General features: G+C 49.1%; 4 protein-coding genes and 1 non-coding gene across 5 annotated transcripts; 1 reads left to right on the forward strand and 4 right to left on the reverse strand.

The window, feature by feature from the left end:
* Window positions 1-284: 284 nt before the first annotated feature.
* IML1 (vacuolar membrane-associated protein iml1) lies at window positions 285-5921 on the reverse strand (the record flags this gene model as incomplete). Its single annotated transcript, XM_064897083.1, has 1 exon — window positions 285-5921. The coding sequence occupies one exon, from the start codon at window positions 5919-5921 to the stop codon at window positions 285-287; it is 5637 nt and encodes a 1878-aa protein (XP_064756033.1).
* A 573-nt stretch (window positions 5922-6494) lies between these two features.
* LTR64_002716 (uncharacterized protein) lies at window positions 6495-9779 on the reverse strand (the record flags this gene model as incomplete). Its single annotated transcript, XM_064897084.1, has 1 exon — window positions 6495-9779. One exon carries the CDS (start codon window positions 9777-9779, stop codon window positions 6495-6497), a length of 3285 nt encoding a protein of 1094 aa, XP_064756034.1.
* Window positions 9780-10866: 1087 nt separating this feature from the next.
* LTR64_002717 lies at window positions 10867-10948 on the reverse strand. Its single transcript has one exon. It is a non-coding gene; the product is annotated as a tRNA-Cys (tRNA).
* A 370-nt stretch (window positions 10949-11318) lies between these two features.
* On the reverse strand, window positions 11319-14425 carry LIG4 (DNA ligase (ATP); the record flags this gene model as incomplete). The annotated part of the gene is made up of 2 exons (XM_064897085.1): window positions 11319-14271; window positions 14325-14425. 2 exons carry the CDS (start codon window positions 14423-14425, stop codon window positions 11319-11321), a joined length of 3054 nt encoding a protein of 1017 aa, XP_064756035.1.
* Window positions 14426-14973: 548 nt separating this feature from the next.
* On the forward strand, window positions 14974-16566 carry IRS4 (Increased rDNA silencing protein; the record flags this gene model as incomplete). The annotated part of the gene is made up of 1 exon (XM_064897086.1): window positions 14974-16566. The coding sequence occupies one exon, from the start codon at window positions 14974-14976 to the stop codon at window positions 16564-16566; it is 1593 nt and encodes a 530-aa protein (XP_064756036.1).
* Window positions 16567-16860: the final 294 nt, after the last annotated feature.

The following is a 16860-nucleotide window of genomic DNA, read 5'->3' on the forward strand; positions in this document are numbered from 1 at the left end:
TTACTCCGGCCTCTCTGATTAATTTTGTCGCGATGGTACTGAGGCCAGTAGACCAAATTATACCAGGACGGATTGTGATCACTTCGACTTTGATTGACGAGATTGTTGCTGGAAATGTAAAACGTTCACTTCCTGGAAAGGTCATTCGACTAGAATGCTTATACATCGGCCCTCAGATCCAGTGGTCATGCTAGAGCAGATAGATTGTCGCCAGATCCATCCAGTCCATGCAGATCCACGCAGACGCGATACACAAGTAAGTCGGGATAGGCAGAAATAGACATTCATTTTGAGCCCTTTCGTAACGGACTCGGTGGTATACCTCCTACACCTCCTTTATCTTGGCTCTCTCTTTCCCTTTCACCGCCATTGGTTCCACTTCCTATACTCCCATTTCGACTGCTCACTCTACTTCGATCAAACATATCACCCGAGTTGTCATAAGCTACAGTTGCTCTTCGCAACTGTCTTACAGCTGTGACAGCCTCTGGCAGCTCAAATGCTGGTATACCAGTAATGTCGCTCGCCATAGTCCCAGGTACCTCTCTGACGGGACGAAGCAAACTACTAGAGCTGCTGCTCGCTGTACGATTTCCGATACCTGTTCCGATGGTCAGACCTGGTGCTGGGGCATTATTTACCTCTTTGTAGAAGACTTCAAGACGAGCTTTGTCCTGGCAAAATGCTTCGAGGTCGTCTTTGATTTGCTCTGGAGTGATGGGAGTATTCCATAATCCTGTAGCCGCGAAGGTCGGTTTCCTGCTGAAGGCATCGGCGAGAGCTGTTTTGTCTTGGTTGGAAGGTATATCACCTGCAGACGCATGTGTATTGTCCGAAGGTCGAGCTGCAGGACTAGGTCCAAAACCCAAGCTAGGCATTGCACGAAGACCTGGGCTAGAAAATACTGTGCTTGGCGAGGCAAGGTTTACCCCAATAATGCCACTAGCTTGCATACTGGCCGTAGATGTAGGGGGGACGGCAGGCCTGTGTGTCTGAGGACCCACATCACGCCTGGGGTCCACTGTCCGGCCACCAGCGTCTTTCGTACTGACCAGTCTCGAATTGTATAGACGATTAGCGAGAAGCATGATATCGCCATTATCCATGATCTGGGCAAGAATGACCCCAGAACGATGTACATACTGAGTATGTTTGTATTCAAGCTGACCCCAGCTGCAGCGAATATCCACACCCTCCGGGAATTCACTTACCGCTTCCAGGTCCAGCACAAAATTGCAACGTCTAAGTATAGCTTTTTGATACACATGTCTCGCAGTGGTAGATGCGTTCGCTGGTGAATGAGGCCCAAACGACGTAGCCGTAAAGAAAGTATGGTTGAACATGAAATTGGATGGCTTCTGCTTCGGCGGATCAAGAGCCAGTTTAATGCAGTAGGGACTGCGGAACGGCTCTGCATTTGGCACATCAATAGCTTCTGCAATAGGCACCTCAACCAACTTCAATCCGTACTTCTCGGCAGTGTTGGTCCAAGACACGATGGCATCGTCAACCAACTTGCAGGTCGCACTCAGCCAATTAAGCTCAATGTGATAGCAATTCTCGGGATTGTGGAAACGGTCATAATGTACATTGACTACTTCCGGACGGGAAGGCGCGGACCTCTTTCTGGTGTCGACATCAACCCGGATCAACCTGGATAAAGATACAGCTTTTCGTCTATTCTGCTTGTCGTCCGACGGTGGATTTGCACCAATTTGATGAGCAAGATTGGAACCAGATCTCGAACGTCCTGAGGTTAGCGAAAGCTCTTTCGGCGGCTGCTCAGCCATCGGCGTTGCAGGAACGGACTTCTCTGAAGAGCGACCAGGCATAAACCATGGCTTCTGCAGGTCAGACCGTGGAGCTCTGTATTGTGGTTTGATTGAATAAAAATAATGCCCGTCTTTGAACCGATGCTTTCCATTGACATGCTCGAAAAGGCCCTCCTTCATGAGCTGGTTGCCAAACTCAACAGCATCTTCACGGGTATTCATGTTTTTCACATTTTGAATAAGCCAATTCGTGAACTCTTCTCCTTGGAAACAGTTGTAGTGGAGCCGAAGATGCCAGCGGCGGTTCTTAATGTCAATACCTGTCTCGCTCTGCATAGCCTGTGCAATTTTGGTCATACTACTTTCGTTGTCGAGCTTTTGCACCTCCGGCAGCAATGTGGTTGGCCCTAACTGGTTGTCATCGTCAACCTGTATTAACTTCTCCAATTCTGTAGCTATGAGCTCTGAAGGGTTTAGAGTCTCCATTTTCACCTCCAGCGGGTTCTCATCTCTGCTTCTATCAGATCCCATCCTCTTCTGCAGAACCCTTCTCTCATCTGTTGTGATATAGCGATTCTTCTGCCATAGCTGCGTCAGAGCACGAATACCTAGTAGGTGAATCTCCTCGTCGTCTTCGTCCGCCTGATGCTTTTTCCGGGTACTTGCTGGTGGTTCTACAGGAAGTAGTACGAACCGTGCTCGCCAATATCTTAGGCGCTCTACCACATGTTCTCCAGCATCACCTTGGCTGACTAAATGGCTGTCAGCATCGGCCCACGGGTATTGTTCTGAGAAGCCGCGAAGGGTAAGCTGACGTGGCGAGTATTCAGTGGAAAGAATAGTTCTAATATAAGGGCAATACCTGGTTGAAGCAATAACCGCAGAGTCAACTTTGCTTGGCTTCTGCACATACTTGGTTACAGAAATGGATAGTGCGTTGTGAACTTCGAGCTTTTGGATAGCGTTGCCCATAATCAAAACAACCAGTAGTCGGGATTTGTCCAAGGTGGATGGCTTGTAGATTTCATAGCAATCCACGGGGCTGCCTCCTACTGCGTCAGAAACAGCAGTTCCAGTCACGAACTGGTAGCCATGAGCTACCCGTAACGAGGCCATCTCCAACAATAGGGTATGAATGTTGTTATAAGGTCTCTCGTAAAGCTCATCGGTATCGGGCATGTCGATAGTGTACGATTCTACTTCGTAATCATTCTCCAGCTCTTGTCGTGACGGAAAATCGTCCGTTGTCAGAGGGACCGACGCTGGCGTACACAAAGACCGCCACTTGACTGTAGCAGCTCGCGGTCCATGTGGATAGAGGTGTTGCCACCTGCCAAATTCTCCTGCTTGTGTGCGCTGCTTCAAGGGATTAGAAGCATTCACATTATGGACGAACGGGATTCTGCTTCGCGGTATAGAGCTCGGAGTTGGCAAGTCTTCCGTCGTGAAATCGCTACGCTTCTCATCAGAACCGGAAGAACGTGAAATCTCGTGTTGTGCCATTTTGAAACCCCCACTTCCACGTCGCTGATACCTGCGTTGTCGTGACGGCAGCATCTTGTCCCTCGTGTCAGGACTAGAAGTATGAGTAGATTTCGTGCTGATCTTGATAGGTTTGCTTCCTTCGTCACTCTTTGGTACAGTGCTCGGTTTTGAGGACTGGTCATCTTCACCTGTGAGCGCCGAAGTTAGCTGTGAGACTCGTGAAAGCGTCCCGGTCCTTGACCCTAGAGCTGGTCTCTTTTCTTCCAGGCTCTCTTTGAGGGGAGTAACCACTGCCTTCTGAGCTTTAATATGTTCCATTTGAATGCTCGCTGTGACTGTTCCGGCCTTGAATGGAACCAACCCGCGATCACTGTAGCTGAAATTTCGTGGTGCTCTGGCTGGTCGAGAAAGCTTGGATGCAGACGAAAGTATGCTTCGCGTGTCAGCACTGTCATCACTGACACGCGTGGTCTGGAAGTTCAAAAGGCTCGGAAATTGGTTCGTTGTACTTTCGACAACACTGACGTTATCAGCACGTTTAGCAGACTTCATCGTGTTGTGATGCTGACGCTCCTCTTTCTTCGAAGACATCATTGTGAACACATCTCCATCATATTGATTCATTACTCTCTTTGTCTTTGCAATGGATGAGTCGTCCGCTGTCACTGGTCCAATATCCTTGTGGAATTTCAATGCCAAAGCAGAAGTCTTCTTTGTAAGCTCGGGTGATCGTGAGAGGCTTCGACTGTAGTTAGACTCGTTTGTCTTGTTCTTTCGGGTCCTTGAGGCAGTGTCAATTCCAATTGCCCCTTCATTGAGATATGGTATAGAGATGTCCGCCATGCCCAATTCCATCAAACCCATCATCTGCAACTCATACATGCGCACACGCGGTACGAATGGTTCACCCCACGTCGAGTTGCGAATCCTTCTTAGTAGGTTCTTCTTCTTCTTACATTGACCGTTCTCGTAGCCCATTTCGGAGGACCAGTAAGACAGATCAATCCATTGAGGAATCCCATAGCCATACTTCTGTGAAAGACGGAATGGAAACGCGGACGGGAAGCGGCTGAAGTAAGTTAGGCCTGCGTTGCGAGAGGAGAAAGCTGGAGATGCGCTCAAATCCGGTAGAGAAGCCAGTGCCAAGGTAGTGTTGGATGATGAAGTAGGACTCGCCCCGACCCTAAGATCTTCACTGCTGCTCATGTCATGGTCGCCTTCGAGGCGGTATCGGAAGAGAGGTACAGAGTGAAGGGGCATCCTCGAGAGGCAAACTATGTCTATTCCAATACCGTTATTGGTCAGAGTTTCTGATGTCAACTTGAGAAGATCTCTGTCAACGTCAAACACTCCGCTGCCAGCCGTAATAACTACGGTCGAGATTCCGGTTCTAATCAGATCTCTGTCGATGTAGTCATTCGAGAATTGGGAGGCCGCCAAGTTGATAGCTTCCAGGATGTTGCCTTTTAGAGCCCCGCTAAGCTTGCCAGTGATTTTGTCAGGCTGTTCGTTCCCTTCTTCAGAGAGTCTGGCATTGAGTCCAGTCTCTGGTTTCTTGAACAATGATACGTCACGCAGAAAGACACGGAACCCACGCTTTAGCTCATCGAGGATGACTGTCCACTGGGCACTTGCCATATCCGTGACAACGACCCGATAGAAGTCCTGGTGATCGAAAGGGCGATTACTTTCAGCCGAGAAGTTTTGGTTGGCAAAGCTGGCGGAGAGGATTTCTGCCATGTCGGACAGCCTATACTCTAGGCGACCGAACATAACGATGCTGACAAGATGACGAAGATCCATGGCTGACCATCTCTTAAATAGTTCGGGCAGAAAACCGTTGACAACACGATTAAAAAGGATTTCGCCATCACCTTCAGAATCGAAATCCCACATCTCCGATGACATTTGTATGAATATGACGTATCGAGCTGCTTCGCTACGAAAGACAGGGACGGTAGTGTTGCCAAAGTAGCCAACCTGAGCATGGTTGCCAGCAACGTGAATACGTCGTACAGTAGCCCTGAGACTGTTGAGGAACAGAAGTTTTTGTCCAACGTAGACCGTCTTGCCTACCAGCTCCTGACTTGCAAAACGCCACATATCAGATCGTGAGAGATATGCATCACGAAAACATATTTCCACGTGAGATGATGTCGACTCTTCCTTAATTACCTTGGTGACGTCTATTTGCGAGGGCGATGTGAAGCCGAACGCCGCGGCAATGCTTTTGTGTATGGAGACATCAGAGATAGGCTGCTGCTTAATCGACAGCTCGTTCGAGGAAGCATTGACGAGGCATAGATAAGTCGGCCTGGTACCATTAGCGGTGATGTTTTCTTTCTTGGCAGAAGAAGTCGTGTTTTCTGAAAATTGTGTAGCTTTGGCCTCGAAATCGCGGATTGCTGTGGCCTCCACAACTTGCTGCAGCTCGACGAGATCACCATCATGAAAGCCGGATTCTGCTAACCAAGAAGCTCCGAATAAGACAATGTCCTTAAGAAGTGTATCGTTGTGAGTTGACAGATTTGCTCGGAACGACAGGATTTTCTGCTTGGGGTGATGTGGTCGACATTCGTCCACCTCATTTGAACGAGTAGCTTTGAGAGTAGAACCGCTATTGTTTCTTTCTCGAGATGCTGTTGTAAGCAACAACTCGGCCATAGTTGCTGTTATGTTCCGTCGAACAAATAGTGACTCCCAGGCTGCTGTCGATCACAAAAGCCTCTCGGCAGACACGTCGAGCTGGAATACAAACTCATCATCGTCTTCGTGAGTCGTTCTTTCTCACAGAATTACAGTACCGAGGTCTGCGTGAGTGGCTTGCGGTATGTAGAAACAATGGGAAGACCCTTCATTGTTTTCCAGACAACTTATTCGTGAAAGAGACACAAAGATATAGACAGCATAATGAGTTGTGTAACGCGATCGAGAGCACGGCACTAACATTTCACGTGATTTAGGGGCCTCGAGGCCTGTACCTGAAAGGCTCCACGGAATAGGCAATATTGGTGGTGTGCTACTTGCAATCTTAAACTCCATCGTGTAAAGGATTGGGAACTGGCCGACTGAGGCGACATAGACCAGCATGATCGTAGCTATTCAAAGTATGTTTTACACTATCTTTACAGGGCTCATACATAGGGTATCTCTCTAAAACTCATATCACAAGCGTCCAGATAAACGCTCTACACATTACTGAATCATCATATTTGGTCGTCACAAGATTATGCCCTCTTACCAGACCGAGGTATGCTCAACATCGATCATCCACTTCCTTACTCCTTCGCGCAGAGCATTCTCTTGTTGTGGCAATCCTTTATCCTGTCTGCTTCCAGTGTTTTGAGCAGGTTTTGGTTCTGTCTTGTTAAGTGCCTCGTCAACACTACGAACGACTTCTTCAAGAGCTTCTGCGACCAGGTCCTGCTGCTCGGCTTTGAAGACCTCTGGTGGAGGATTTGCTGGAGAAGCAGGCTTTATGCCTGAAGCACGTGTACTCGAAGTAGTGCCCACCGAAACATTCCTCGAATGCGTTCGCGTCGAAGGTCCCGATCCAGAAGCTTCGTCAGGGGTAACATTTAGCAATTTCTCAATTGCCTTCGCTAAGGTGGCATCGAATCCCAAGACCACCTCATCCGCAATTTCCTCGTTCTTCAAACTCAAGAAAGAATTGGTAGACCCATTCGGAACAATCAAGACTGTACCCGAGGTTGGTCGGGAGGACGAAATCTCGTACTGACGACGTAGCGTGAGTTTGTGAATAGAAAACAATCTTGTATCTGCGACTAAAGTCGTGCAGACCGGTATCCAGCATGAAGACAGGGTGTCTTGGCTGAGTTTTTCGATGACTTCGTGTGGTGTAGGCTCGGCACACAGAACACGTCGGATATCTTCTTGCAAATCATTGTAAGGTCGAACAGCATGCAGGACAAAGTCTTCGTGGTGACGTCTAAGGTAACCGCCCACATTGATGTGCTCGTGTTGGGCCCTCTTCCCCGAAGCCATGGTCATTGAGCTACAGAAGGAATCAGAACCATCACCACGCACTTTGGGTGATTTGGCACGCTTCCTATTGAAATAGTGCTGTGGCGGGCTGAGACTGGTCGCACTCATGAAGCCTGGGAGATCTAATTCCACGTCAATCACGCCGTCTTGCTGGTCCACATGCAATCGTGGTGCCGCTGATGTCAACTTGATTGATTCGTCTGTGCGTTGTAGCATTTCGTCTCTATATTGTCCAGGGTTCAGCTCTTGAGGTATCGCGTTGTTTTGCTCGAGCTCGTCCACCATGATTTGCAAAGGGTTGTTCCGATTAATTGGTACTGCAGATGAGCTCGAACGCTTGTGTTGATGCACGGGTGATGAGTCTTGGGAAAAGGTTGTGGTGCTGTATCGATCTCCAGATGTACTCTGCTTGTTGCTCCAGATTCCGCTCAGACCACTTACAAAGGACGATAGTCTACTTGATACCGAGCTTGTTCTTCGATGACTCGAGGCAGCCCTGCTTAGCATCTTGGACAGATCCGCAGAAGCGATACTGTCATTCGTGTCAACTATTGCACTTTCGGAGAAGTAGCCATCTCGGACGGAGATGTGTGCCATTGGTGTTGCCACTGCCTGAGGCACGATTGCAGAGCTCGTGCCAGAGCCGCCCTGAATCATTGTACGAATGCCATCACCACCAATATCAAACTTGTTGGAGTCTTTTCGAGAGAGCTGCCTGCGAGGGCTACGATTAATCATCGCCGAGGCAAGACTGGTCTGTGATGTGGCACTTGTGGAAATGAATTCTTTTGCTTGGTCTGGTGTTGGCTGAGCGTTTCTCATATATGGCTTGCGTCGTCTTCCAGAGCTTTGTGCATGTAATGAGTGATTGAAGGGCGAGGATGACGATGCACCCAAACTCTCCTCTCCCAGTCGAGCTAGTCGGTCGATACCGGTGCGGCCAGGCAAAAACGAAGCTAATATGTAGATCAAGCGCCGAGCAAGACCCTTGTGATCTGACACGATGATTGTTCGAGCGATCAATGGTTTGACATCCTCAGGCTTCTTGTGATTCGCCTGGAATTGCTTTCTATACCACTCTGGTGCAAGCCGTTCAAGCCATTGCATGTTACTTCCCAAAAATGCAGTCAACAGGCTGAAGAGAAAGACACCCTGCTGTTTACCGCCACAACTACGGTACAGCATCCTCGCTTCATCTATCCAATGTCCGGCAGTAAAGCCAAGGCCAGTAATGACTCGGGGTATGCGAAGCGCGTATACGATGCGCTTCGATGTCTCTACCGAGACTGTTGCCATCAAAGGGGATCGCGCAACCGCATGCGCATTATGAATCGCAAGTATTCGCTGATTCGATCTCTGCATAGACCTCTCTTTGTGCGACTTGTTTCGCGGTTCATCGGCTTGATGCAGCAAGATTTTGTGCAACTCATCGGTTACGACTCGCTGACCAATATTCTGCAGCCGAAATAGGCAGCGAAGAACAATGTCCCAGTTGTCAACCACCATATCTACTCTTTGGTCCTCGTCACTCCCTGCCGCTACGGAAGATGACAACGAAGCAGGCATGGCATCTAAGAACGTCCATGAGCGCGTTTCTGAGCTGACGGAGCTTCCTTCTGACGCGTGACTATGCCCATAACCTGATTTCGACCCTTTCCTCGAATGAGAAGAGTGAGGCCGGTGAGTTGGGTGTGGAAGATAGAGTACAAGTCCAATGGCAAAAGCGGGCACTCGTCTTTCTACAAGCTTCGGAGGCTTGTCTTGACCTAGCATTGGGGACATCGTACTCTTTGTATTGGCAATTTTGATGGTCTCATCAAGCGGAACGTGAAATAAACGGGTTACTAGAAGGGCATCGCGGCCACCAACATCCAAGGAAGACAAAGTTATCTGCTGGCTAGATGTATGGGCCCGAGCTAAAGGAGCACGTCGACGCTGGTCGCTGTTATCGGACGTTTTTCTTGGCCCACGCTCAGAGGCGTTCCATTTCCTATTATGAGCAGGAACGATATGTAATTTCGTAGCGGAGTTGGTCTTTGCAGACGTCTGCACCCCAAACATACACTCCAAGAACGGATCGTCCTTGGCAGGCAAATCTTTACTTGGTCTCGTCCACGAGCTCTGGTTGCCGGAGAACGTGGAACTTCTGTTTCGAGACAACTCCTCAGGTCGCCATTCGGCAGGCAATGGAGATCGAATCACTCCTTGGCCATCAGTACGTTTCTCTGGAGAAAAGCTGTCAAATAACAAAGTTGGCCTGTCATCTCCACCATACGCATCCTGTGCTAACAAGATACGTATGTCCTTCTCTTCAAGTTCGAGACCTGCCTGATCATCGAACGAACTTGGACGTAAAGGTGGAGAGCCGAATGGTGAAGGTGGAAGAGAAGCCGAGAGGTTAAAGACGTGCTGAGATTGGCCGAACAACAAGCTGCGTGTGTGCGCGTCGTCGGTAACGGACTCGATATATTGGCTTTTGCTTTGGCCAGAGGTGCCTCTGAACAGACTAGCCAGCATTTCGTTGTGGTCATGTAATGAGCCGCCGGCAGATGCGAGGTAACCACGTGCTGTGCTACAAACTCGCTATGGTCGCGTGCGTTGTCCCACGCAAGCCGGCTACATGTTCTCGTAAGTGCTGTTCCGGTCGTTTGAGGAGCAAGTGAAAGTAAGCGTCGTGAAAATCCTGAAACGCGGTCGTCCGCCTTCAACGGGCTACGGTGGTCTTGCTCTCTTTTTACAAAGAGAATACAAGAGACCTGTTCATACCGAACTCGGTCGGAACTGCCGCGGATTCAAGATGCGGTGTGAGCCGAGTCTTGGCAAGTACAACGCGTGTTTTAACTTTGGCACGCTGTAGTAGAGTGTCATCCCACTGCAACCGCATCGATACCAGGCTCACTAGACGATCATTCGAGGGTGCAGAGTACCTGCTTTTAACGCTTGTGAAAACAGATCAAGATTGAAGAATTTCCCATCGAACTATCAGACTCGAGACTGCAAAAATCCTCCACACGCCTTTCATGGCCCGATGATCATCTATTGTTGGCAGAAAGTCGACCGCAAAACCCAGCTGTATCACCACTGCTCAACCGTACAGCCACGGTACTGGCCTGTCGACCAGCATGAGCCAGCTGAACACCTAATACCTGTTCCCTGCCCTGAGAGTGTGCTATTTCGTTTATTAGTTTCAGCGGCTCAACCTGTCTCTCGATCCACGTAGCAAAAGACAGGCACCGCTACCCTCAATGCACCTTTGATAGACCAGCAGGGTGTGCGCGAGTAGGCTGAATAAAAATGTAGGAATACGTTCTCTTCTTGACTTAGTATACTCCTCGGGTAATTTGGCCCTGCAACACAATTTGATAGCCGGTACTGGTTAAGTCCTGCTTAACCGTTCTACCTCCAGTATCAATATTCTCGCTGCGAGCCCTGTCTTATCGACTAAGTATAATTACTCACATATGTACCTAAGGCACTAAGCTCATCCCCGAATCCCTGACAACCGGGCTTCTACTTTAGAACTTGTAAACATGAAAAAAGGCAAAAAGAAAAACGAAAATGAATAATTGCCCATGAGTTAACTCATGGTCGAAGGTATGTGCCAAGGAGCGAACCAGGATTGAACTGATGACCTTCGGAAAGCTGCTGGGCTGCAATCCGCTGCTCTACCACTGAGCTATCGCTCCGTGCTGAGGTTTGTGATAGAATTCGATCCACATTTTGACTGTATGAATATACATACATACGTTCTTGGAAACTGACTAGGCTGAAAACGGAATTCGAATACCAATACTTCAGCCTTCGAATCTCGAACAGATGATCTCATCTTTATTTCCCCCCCTAATTCATAGCCACTGTAACCCGCTGTTTCGCGCTTGTCGGTTGGGATTCATTCCAACGAGTATCTCGTGCGATACTGAAGGAGAAGTGCACCGTGAAATTGGGTCCTTCCGTTTGTGGGCAGCCTCGAACAGAGTTCTGGTATCTTGCGTGCACCAGAGATTCAAGTATACCCAGCAAACATTGGAGGCGCATCACAGTCTACAATCAGTCTTCCTACAAGGGTGCAAACCTCTCTTCGTCCAGTCGTGTTTCCTCTGCCCAGCTCGTCGTAATCCACTCAACTGTCACCAGTCGTGGCAGAAGCTTTCTCTCTGCAATCTTATGCCGCAGTTTTCTGAGCTCCTTGGAATTTTCGAAACCAGCATCGACCACGACATGTGTTGTGGCCTCATCGTCTAAGCTCAACGAGATTCTGGCACCAGCAAACCTAGCGACGACTTCAGCGTTTTCGGATTTGGAAATTGAATCTTGCGTCGTTGCATCGCTCTCTTCTTCTAGGCGAACAAAGTACAATACTGTATTCTGAAACATGCAGCCAGGTGATTCGCTCACCAAGTCCAATAAGCGTCGATCGAAATCCATGTCTTTGATGTCATCCATATGGTTCATGCATGCCTTCAGCTCATCAATAGTGGTGTCACGGGCGAAGCTATTACCATATTGATCAACTTCACCCTGATAGATTTCCTTACGATCATCTGGCGAGTAGAAAACATGTCGATCGAGCTCGGGTCGCAAAGGCATTTCAGTGAGACCGGCATCTATGTCGATATGTGCTTGAGCGATGCAGTCGAATATCCAAGCTGGCTTGAACACAGGCAGATGTCCCTTCTTGAGTAAACTAGCGACATGTACAGCACGGGACGAAGCTATACAAACAACCTCATCGGGTGGGGTACCATCATCGCTGGGTCTCGCATCTGCTGTCTGGATAATCTTACCTCCCTGAGACTTGACCAGCTTCTCGAGTTCGACCTTGGTCATTTTCTTCGGGCTAGTCGAGCCAGTCATAACATAGATGGTTAAGCCACGGAAGACACTCGTTGGTTCGCTCTGTTCTTTGTAATTTGCAGCTCCATCCAGAGACTTCTGAGAGTAACCTGCAACCTGAAGAGGTCTCCTCTTCCGATCAGCTGTTTGAGCACGCTTCCTTGAGGCAGCCTGCATTTTCGCTTTAGCTTGATTCTCCTCTTTACGCGTTTCTGCCAGTGCACGCAGCTCGTAGAACTCTTGTAGACCTAGAGCGCTTGTCCAATCCTTGTCACTGCGTAGCTTCTGGAAACGTGGGAACCGCAGGGTCAGGTTGACTGCAAACTCGTCACTAGGCCCGACAGATGCTGCCTTGGCTTGAACGACGACCGAATCTTCGGGTTTGATCCAAACATCTGGTCGCTCACGCTGATGTTGAATACCCCCTCCAAGTTCAACCCATTCAGTGGGTGGATTCTTGGCATCCCATTTGATCCATTTACCCTCGGTGTGATGTTTTATGTTGGCGTAATCGTTCGCAGCTAAGCCTCCGCCAACTTTGAAGAATGATAGGAACTTTTGGGAAGGGCCTGCGCCAGGTTCGGAATCACACCGCAGACCACATAGGAAGCTCGACAATCCACCCCCACGTCTACCAGAACCATAGTAAGCTCCAACCACGAGGCAGTCCAGAGACTCTCCGAACTCTTCCATGTATTCTGGTTTGACTTTGAGCCAGTCGTCGTTGCGGTCATTGAGTCGATACCTGGATCGTGGGTTCTTTATCACAAGTCCTTCCGATGCTTCAGCGACGACCTTCCTGAGGGCTCTCTCGATATCGTCCCAAGTCCGGCCAGTGGTGTACTCAAGGATTTCAAAGCGTCGTTCGACTGGCTTGACGACCTTTTGTAATGCATCCCTCCGGGTTTTGAGATCATAACGAGTCAGGTCGGTACCATTGAGGTAGAGAATGTCAAAGATTCGGAACAAGGGGCGGGGTCCGTCCGAGAAGGGGTTACTTTGCTGATCTAGAGCTGCGGTCTTGAGGGTACCGAATGGTACCATCTTGTCCGTTTTTGGATCCCACGTAATCATTTCTCCATCTAGCACAACGCTCTCTACACCTTCATTGAAGGCATTCCGCAAGTGTCTGGTTAGTGCTGATTTCTCATCGTCGAAAGAGCAACCATACAAGTAAGTATAGTCTTTAGCTTTTCTCGACCAGTACGAGAATTCTTTCCAGGGGTCGCGGTCGGTATCTGATTTGTTTCGCACATGTGTACTGGTTCTCATATGAAGCTGCATTCGCTCACCATCCAACTTCTCCTCAATCCAGAATTCAGGGTCGTCTTCAGTCACATGCATTCTGGCAACAATAGCATTCATCTTCTTAGGTTGAAAGTTTGCCAGTTGTGGCTGAAAGCACTGGAAAAGCGCGACCCCACGGTCCTCGTCTGAATTGATTCGTACGGAAGAGTTCCATAACTCCCAGCATAGTTTCTTGAGACTGCTTGAAATGTTGAATAGTGCATCAGCGTCGGGATGCCAGATGTTCAAGAAGGTTTTCTCGGTGGCTCCGACGTTCATGACTCGAAGAATTATGCATATCAGCCATTTGAGCTCGTCCGGGTTCATCTGGCGGTAGAATTGCTCTATGATCGGCAGTTGTTTGTCCTCCCTCGACGCTTTCGACAAGTCGTTCAGAAGTAAATTGACCTCATCAATAGTCATATCGCCTGGTTGTGTCCGAAAAGGACGTTTTGAGATCACCTCATGCACCCTGCCTGGAAAATCACCTGCCTTTTTAGCTGCCGAGTTTTGTCCAGGCTGTTTCCAATTCAACAAGTTGTAACCATCCTCGGAGTTCTTGTCAATTTTCAGAATCTTGATTATGTATTTGGCCAGAACCTTCTCTTTGAGGCCATACATGGATCGGTCTCGGTCTTTGTCTGGCAGAATGAGACGCATTGCGGGGTAAAAGTCGTCGCCAACGTCTCGACGCCATCTTGAAATATAACGTTCGATGATAGCTCGACGTATCTCATGGGGGCTGCGTCTGTCGACAGCCTTGAGACCGACCTTTCTCCGTTTGTTAGGTTGATTAGATGACTTGTTAGCTAGCAGGGGATCGAAGAGATCTTGATATAACGTGCGGAAAGGCAGAGTCTGATGTTTGTTTCTCGGACGATTTGGATATCTATGATTGCTGTCAGCAAGGAGCAACGAGAGAGTGAGACTGAACTGGCATACAGGCGGTCATCTTCTTCTTGCTGGGTCGCATAGTTTATCTTTCCAGGTTGCGTACCCTGATCGTCGGGACTGCCCTCCCTATCGGAATAGCGCCGACCCATTGTTGAAATCTATGCTATAAGCTCACAACAGCACTAAGGTTAGGTCTCGAAGAAGTTCAATGGAGCGTATGGATCTATAGCGTGCAGCGGACATGGCAGGCACGAGTCACTTGGTTCAACGTCATAACACCATCCGGCAAACATGATACGACAGTTACTGCTAGATTTGTGGCTGTAAGCACGAAGATCGCTACAGAGAATTGAGCATTCAGCTTGTGATACGTTTGTTCGCCAAAAGTGACACGAACAACACGCGACGAAAAGAACGCGCCTATATTGATTGTGGTGGAGTGATCAGCAGTAGTGGGGCTCGGTACCAGTACTCCGTAATTCCTGACCAACTTGCAGCCCAGTGAGTGAGCCTGAAACCCAATCGAGCTGGGCTGTGTATACAAGACGAGCAGCACCTCGTTCGTATCAAAAGAGATAAGCCTGACTCACTCCTCCGAGTTTCTGGAAATGTGGTGTCGAGCACCTCGTTCGGCTTGTCCACATTCTAGAAGGCTTTCCCTGACTATCTGGACATCTCAAAACTGACTGATGGATTCATGCACCACTATTATTCCCGGAAGCCTGCCCCGGCTGCTAAACCTTCACACCTAGTGTCCAATGCAGCAAATACACCTTCACAGAACCTGGCGGCTCTTCGAGGCGCGACAAGTGCTTTTGCTTCACAGCCCAAGCCCAAGCTGCCAGATGTAAGCAACTTGCGGAAGCAGTATGAAACCAATCTCAAGAACGAAGACACAAGAGGAAGACCAGCTGAAGAATGCGTCGATGATGTACAAACAAATTTCTTGCAGCGATCTCCATCACGGGGTCGTCATCTAAGTCCGCAGGATGCTATGCTCGCAGGTGCTCGCTCTGCTGCTGCCAATCGGAGCCTTCCAGTTGCTGCTCAACGAGACCAAACCTCTTCTCTAACTGCTGCTCGTCTGGCTTCAGCAAGCTCCAGTCCTGTTAGAAATGGGACTGGTAGCACCCCGAGGGTCGAAGAGTCTGGGTCTCTCCCTAGGGACGTTTTGCGAAAAGAAAGAACAGGATCCAGTGAAGACAATACCAGATCGAAGCCATCAATCGCTTCAGAATCCTACAATCCACAGCCCAATAGACAACTACCGACTAAAACCATAGATCTTGATTTCAACAGATTGCCAACACTGTCACTCGAACATGCAGATCTGGCTGTCGCAGCAAATGCCATCGATGAGCCAGCTAAACGGCCGACTACCGCGAAGATGACACGGCCTGTAGCTATGCCACATCCCAAAAGTAGCTCATACAACGCAGACAATTTACACGCTGTAGGCCTATCACTTTCTAAGTCTCTAGAGTCTCGGTCAGCGCAGCCAAAACCTCCTATCCCAGCACCACGCACAGGTCGACCTCCAGTAAGAAGTCTTCTTCAGGAGGACCTGACAGGCTCGCGGCAGTTACAGGGCTTATCCAGGGAAGATGCAATCAATCGTATGGCAGATGCTATGGTTGCTTCTTCTCTTGCTTCTACCAGAACATCATCGCCCACCAAAGTTTACGATCATGCTTTACTTCGCAGGTCAGTCTCTGCTAATAGCTTGTATAAATTGCCTGCTTCATCTGTGAAGGGTCCTACCGTGCATGTGTCACAGAAGCCGTTGAAGCAGACACTGAGGAAGGCCTCCCCTGACGATGATGAAGCCGTTGAAGTCACAAAGCGTGGACGCCGACATCTCGTTCGCAAGCACCCCAATAAGCATCGCGAAGGAGACCGCAAAAGATGGCGAGACAAGGTAACAGAAGCAGAAAGAAAGCGGTATGAAGGAGTGTTCGCAGCCAACAGAGGCATCCTTCTGAAGGCTACCGATCCACGAGCATCTCCAAGCAGGCTCGTGGATCCCAAGTCGGAAAGCAATCAGGTGGTTAACGTGGTTGTGAGAGACATCTGGGAACGTAGTCGATTGTCAGCTCAAGTCCTTGAGGAGATTTACGACCTAGTTGCTCCGAACGAACCCTTGGTCCTTCATCGTCAGCAATTTGTTGTCGGATTATGGCTGATCGATCAGAAGTTGAAAGGTAGGAAGCTACCTATTAAAGTTAGCGAGAGCGTTTGGGCAAGTGTACGGCATTCGCAAGGTATCAAAATTGGCGGTCACGTGCATTGAGGAGGAAGCTAGGAAATAGACGATCATTTCGCGGCCTTGAGCTCGAATAGCAAGCCCACGGTCGATAGACACGTATGAATGGTTTCCTTCGAGAATGTACTCTTCGTGCACTGAGTCTAGTGTGCTGGCGTAAAACAGGGTGTCGGGACGATCGCACGTGGTCTTGCGAGGTCAAAATTTTGATCGGCGTAGTCTTCTCCCAGCAACTCAGGGTCTTGGGTTGTGGAGGGTCTCTACTTTTCTTTGTCCTGTTCGTCATTGGTGCTGGTCAGTAGCCCTGAATTAATCGTCTTT

Source organism: Lithohypha guttulata (genome assembly GCF_036872675.1).
Source record: "Lithohypha guttulata strain CCFEE 5908 chromosome Unknown scaffold_2, whole genome shotgun sequence".
Classification (NCBI taxonomy): domain Eukaryota; kingdom Fungi; phylum Ascomycota; class Eurotiomycetes; order Chaetothyriales; family Trichomeriaceae; genus Lithohypha; species Lithohypha guttulata.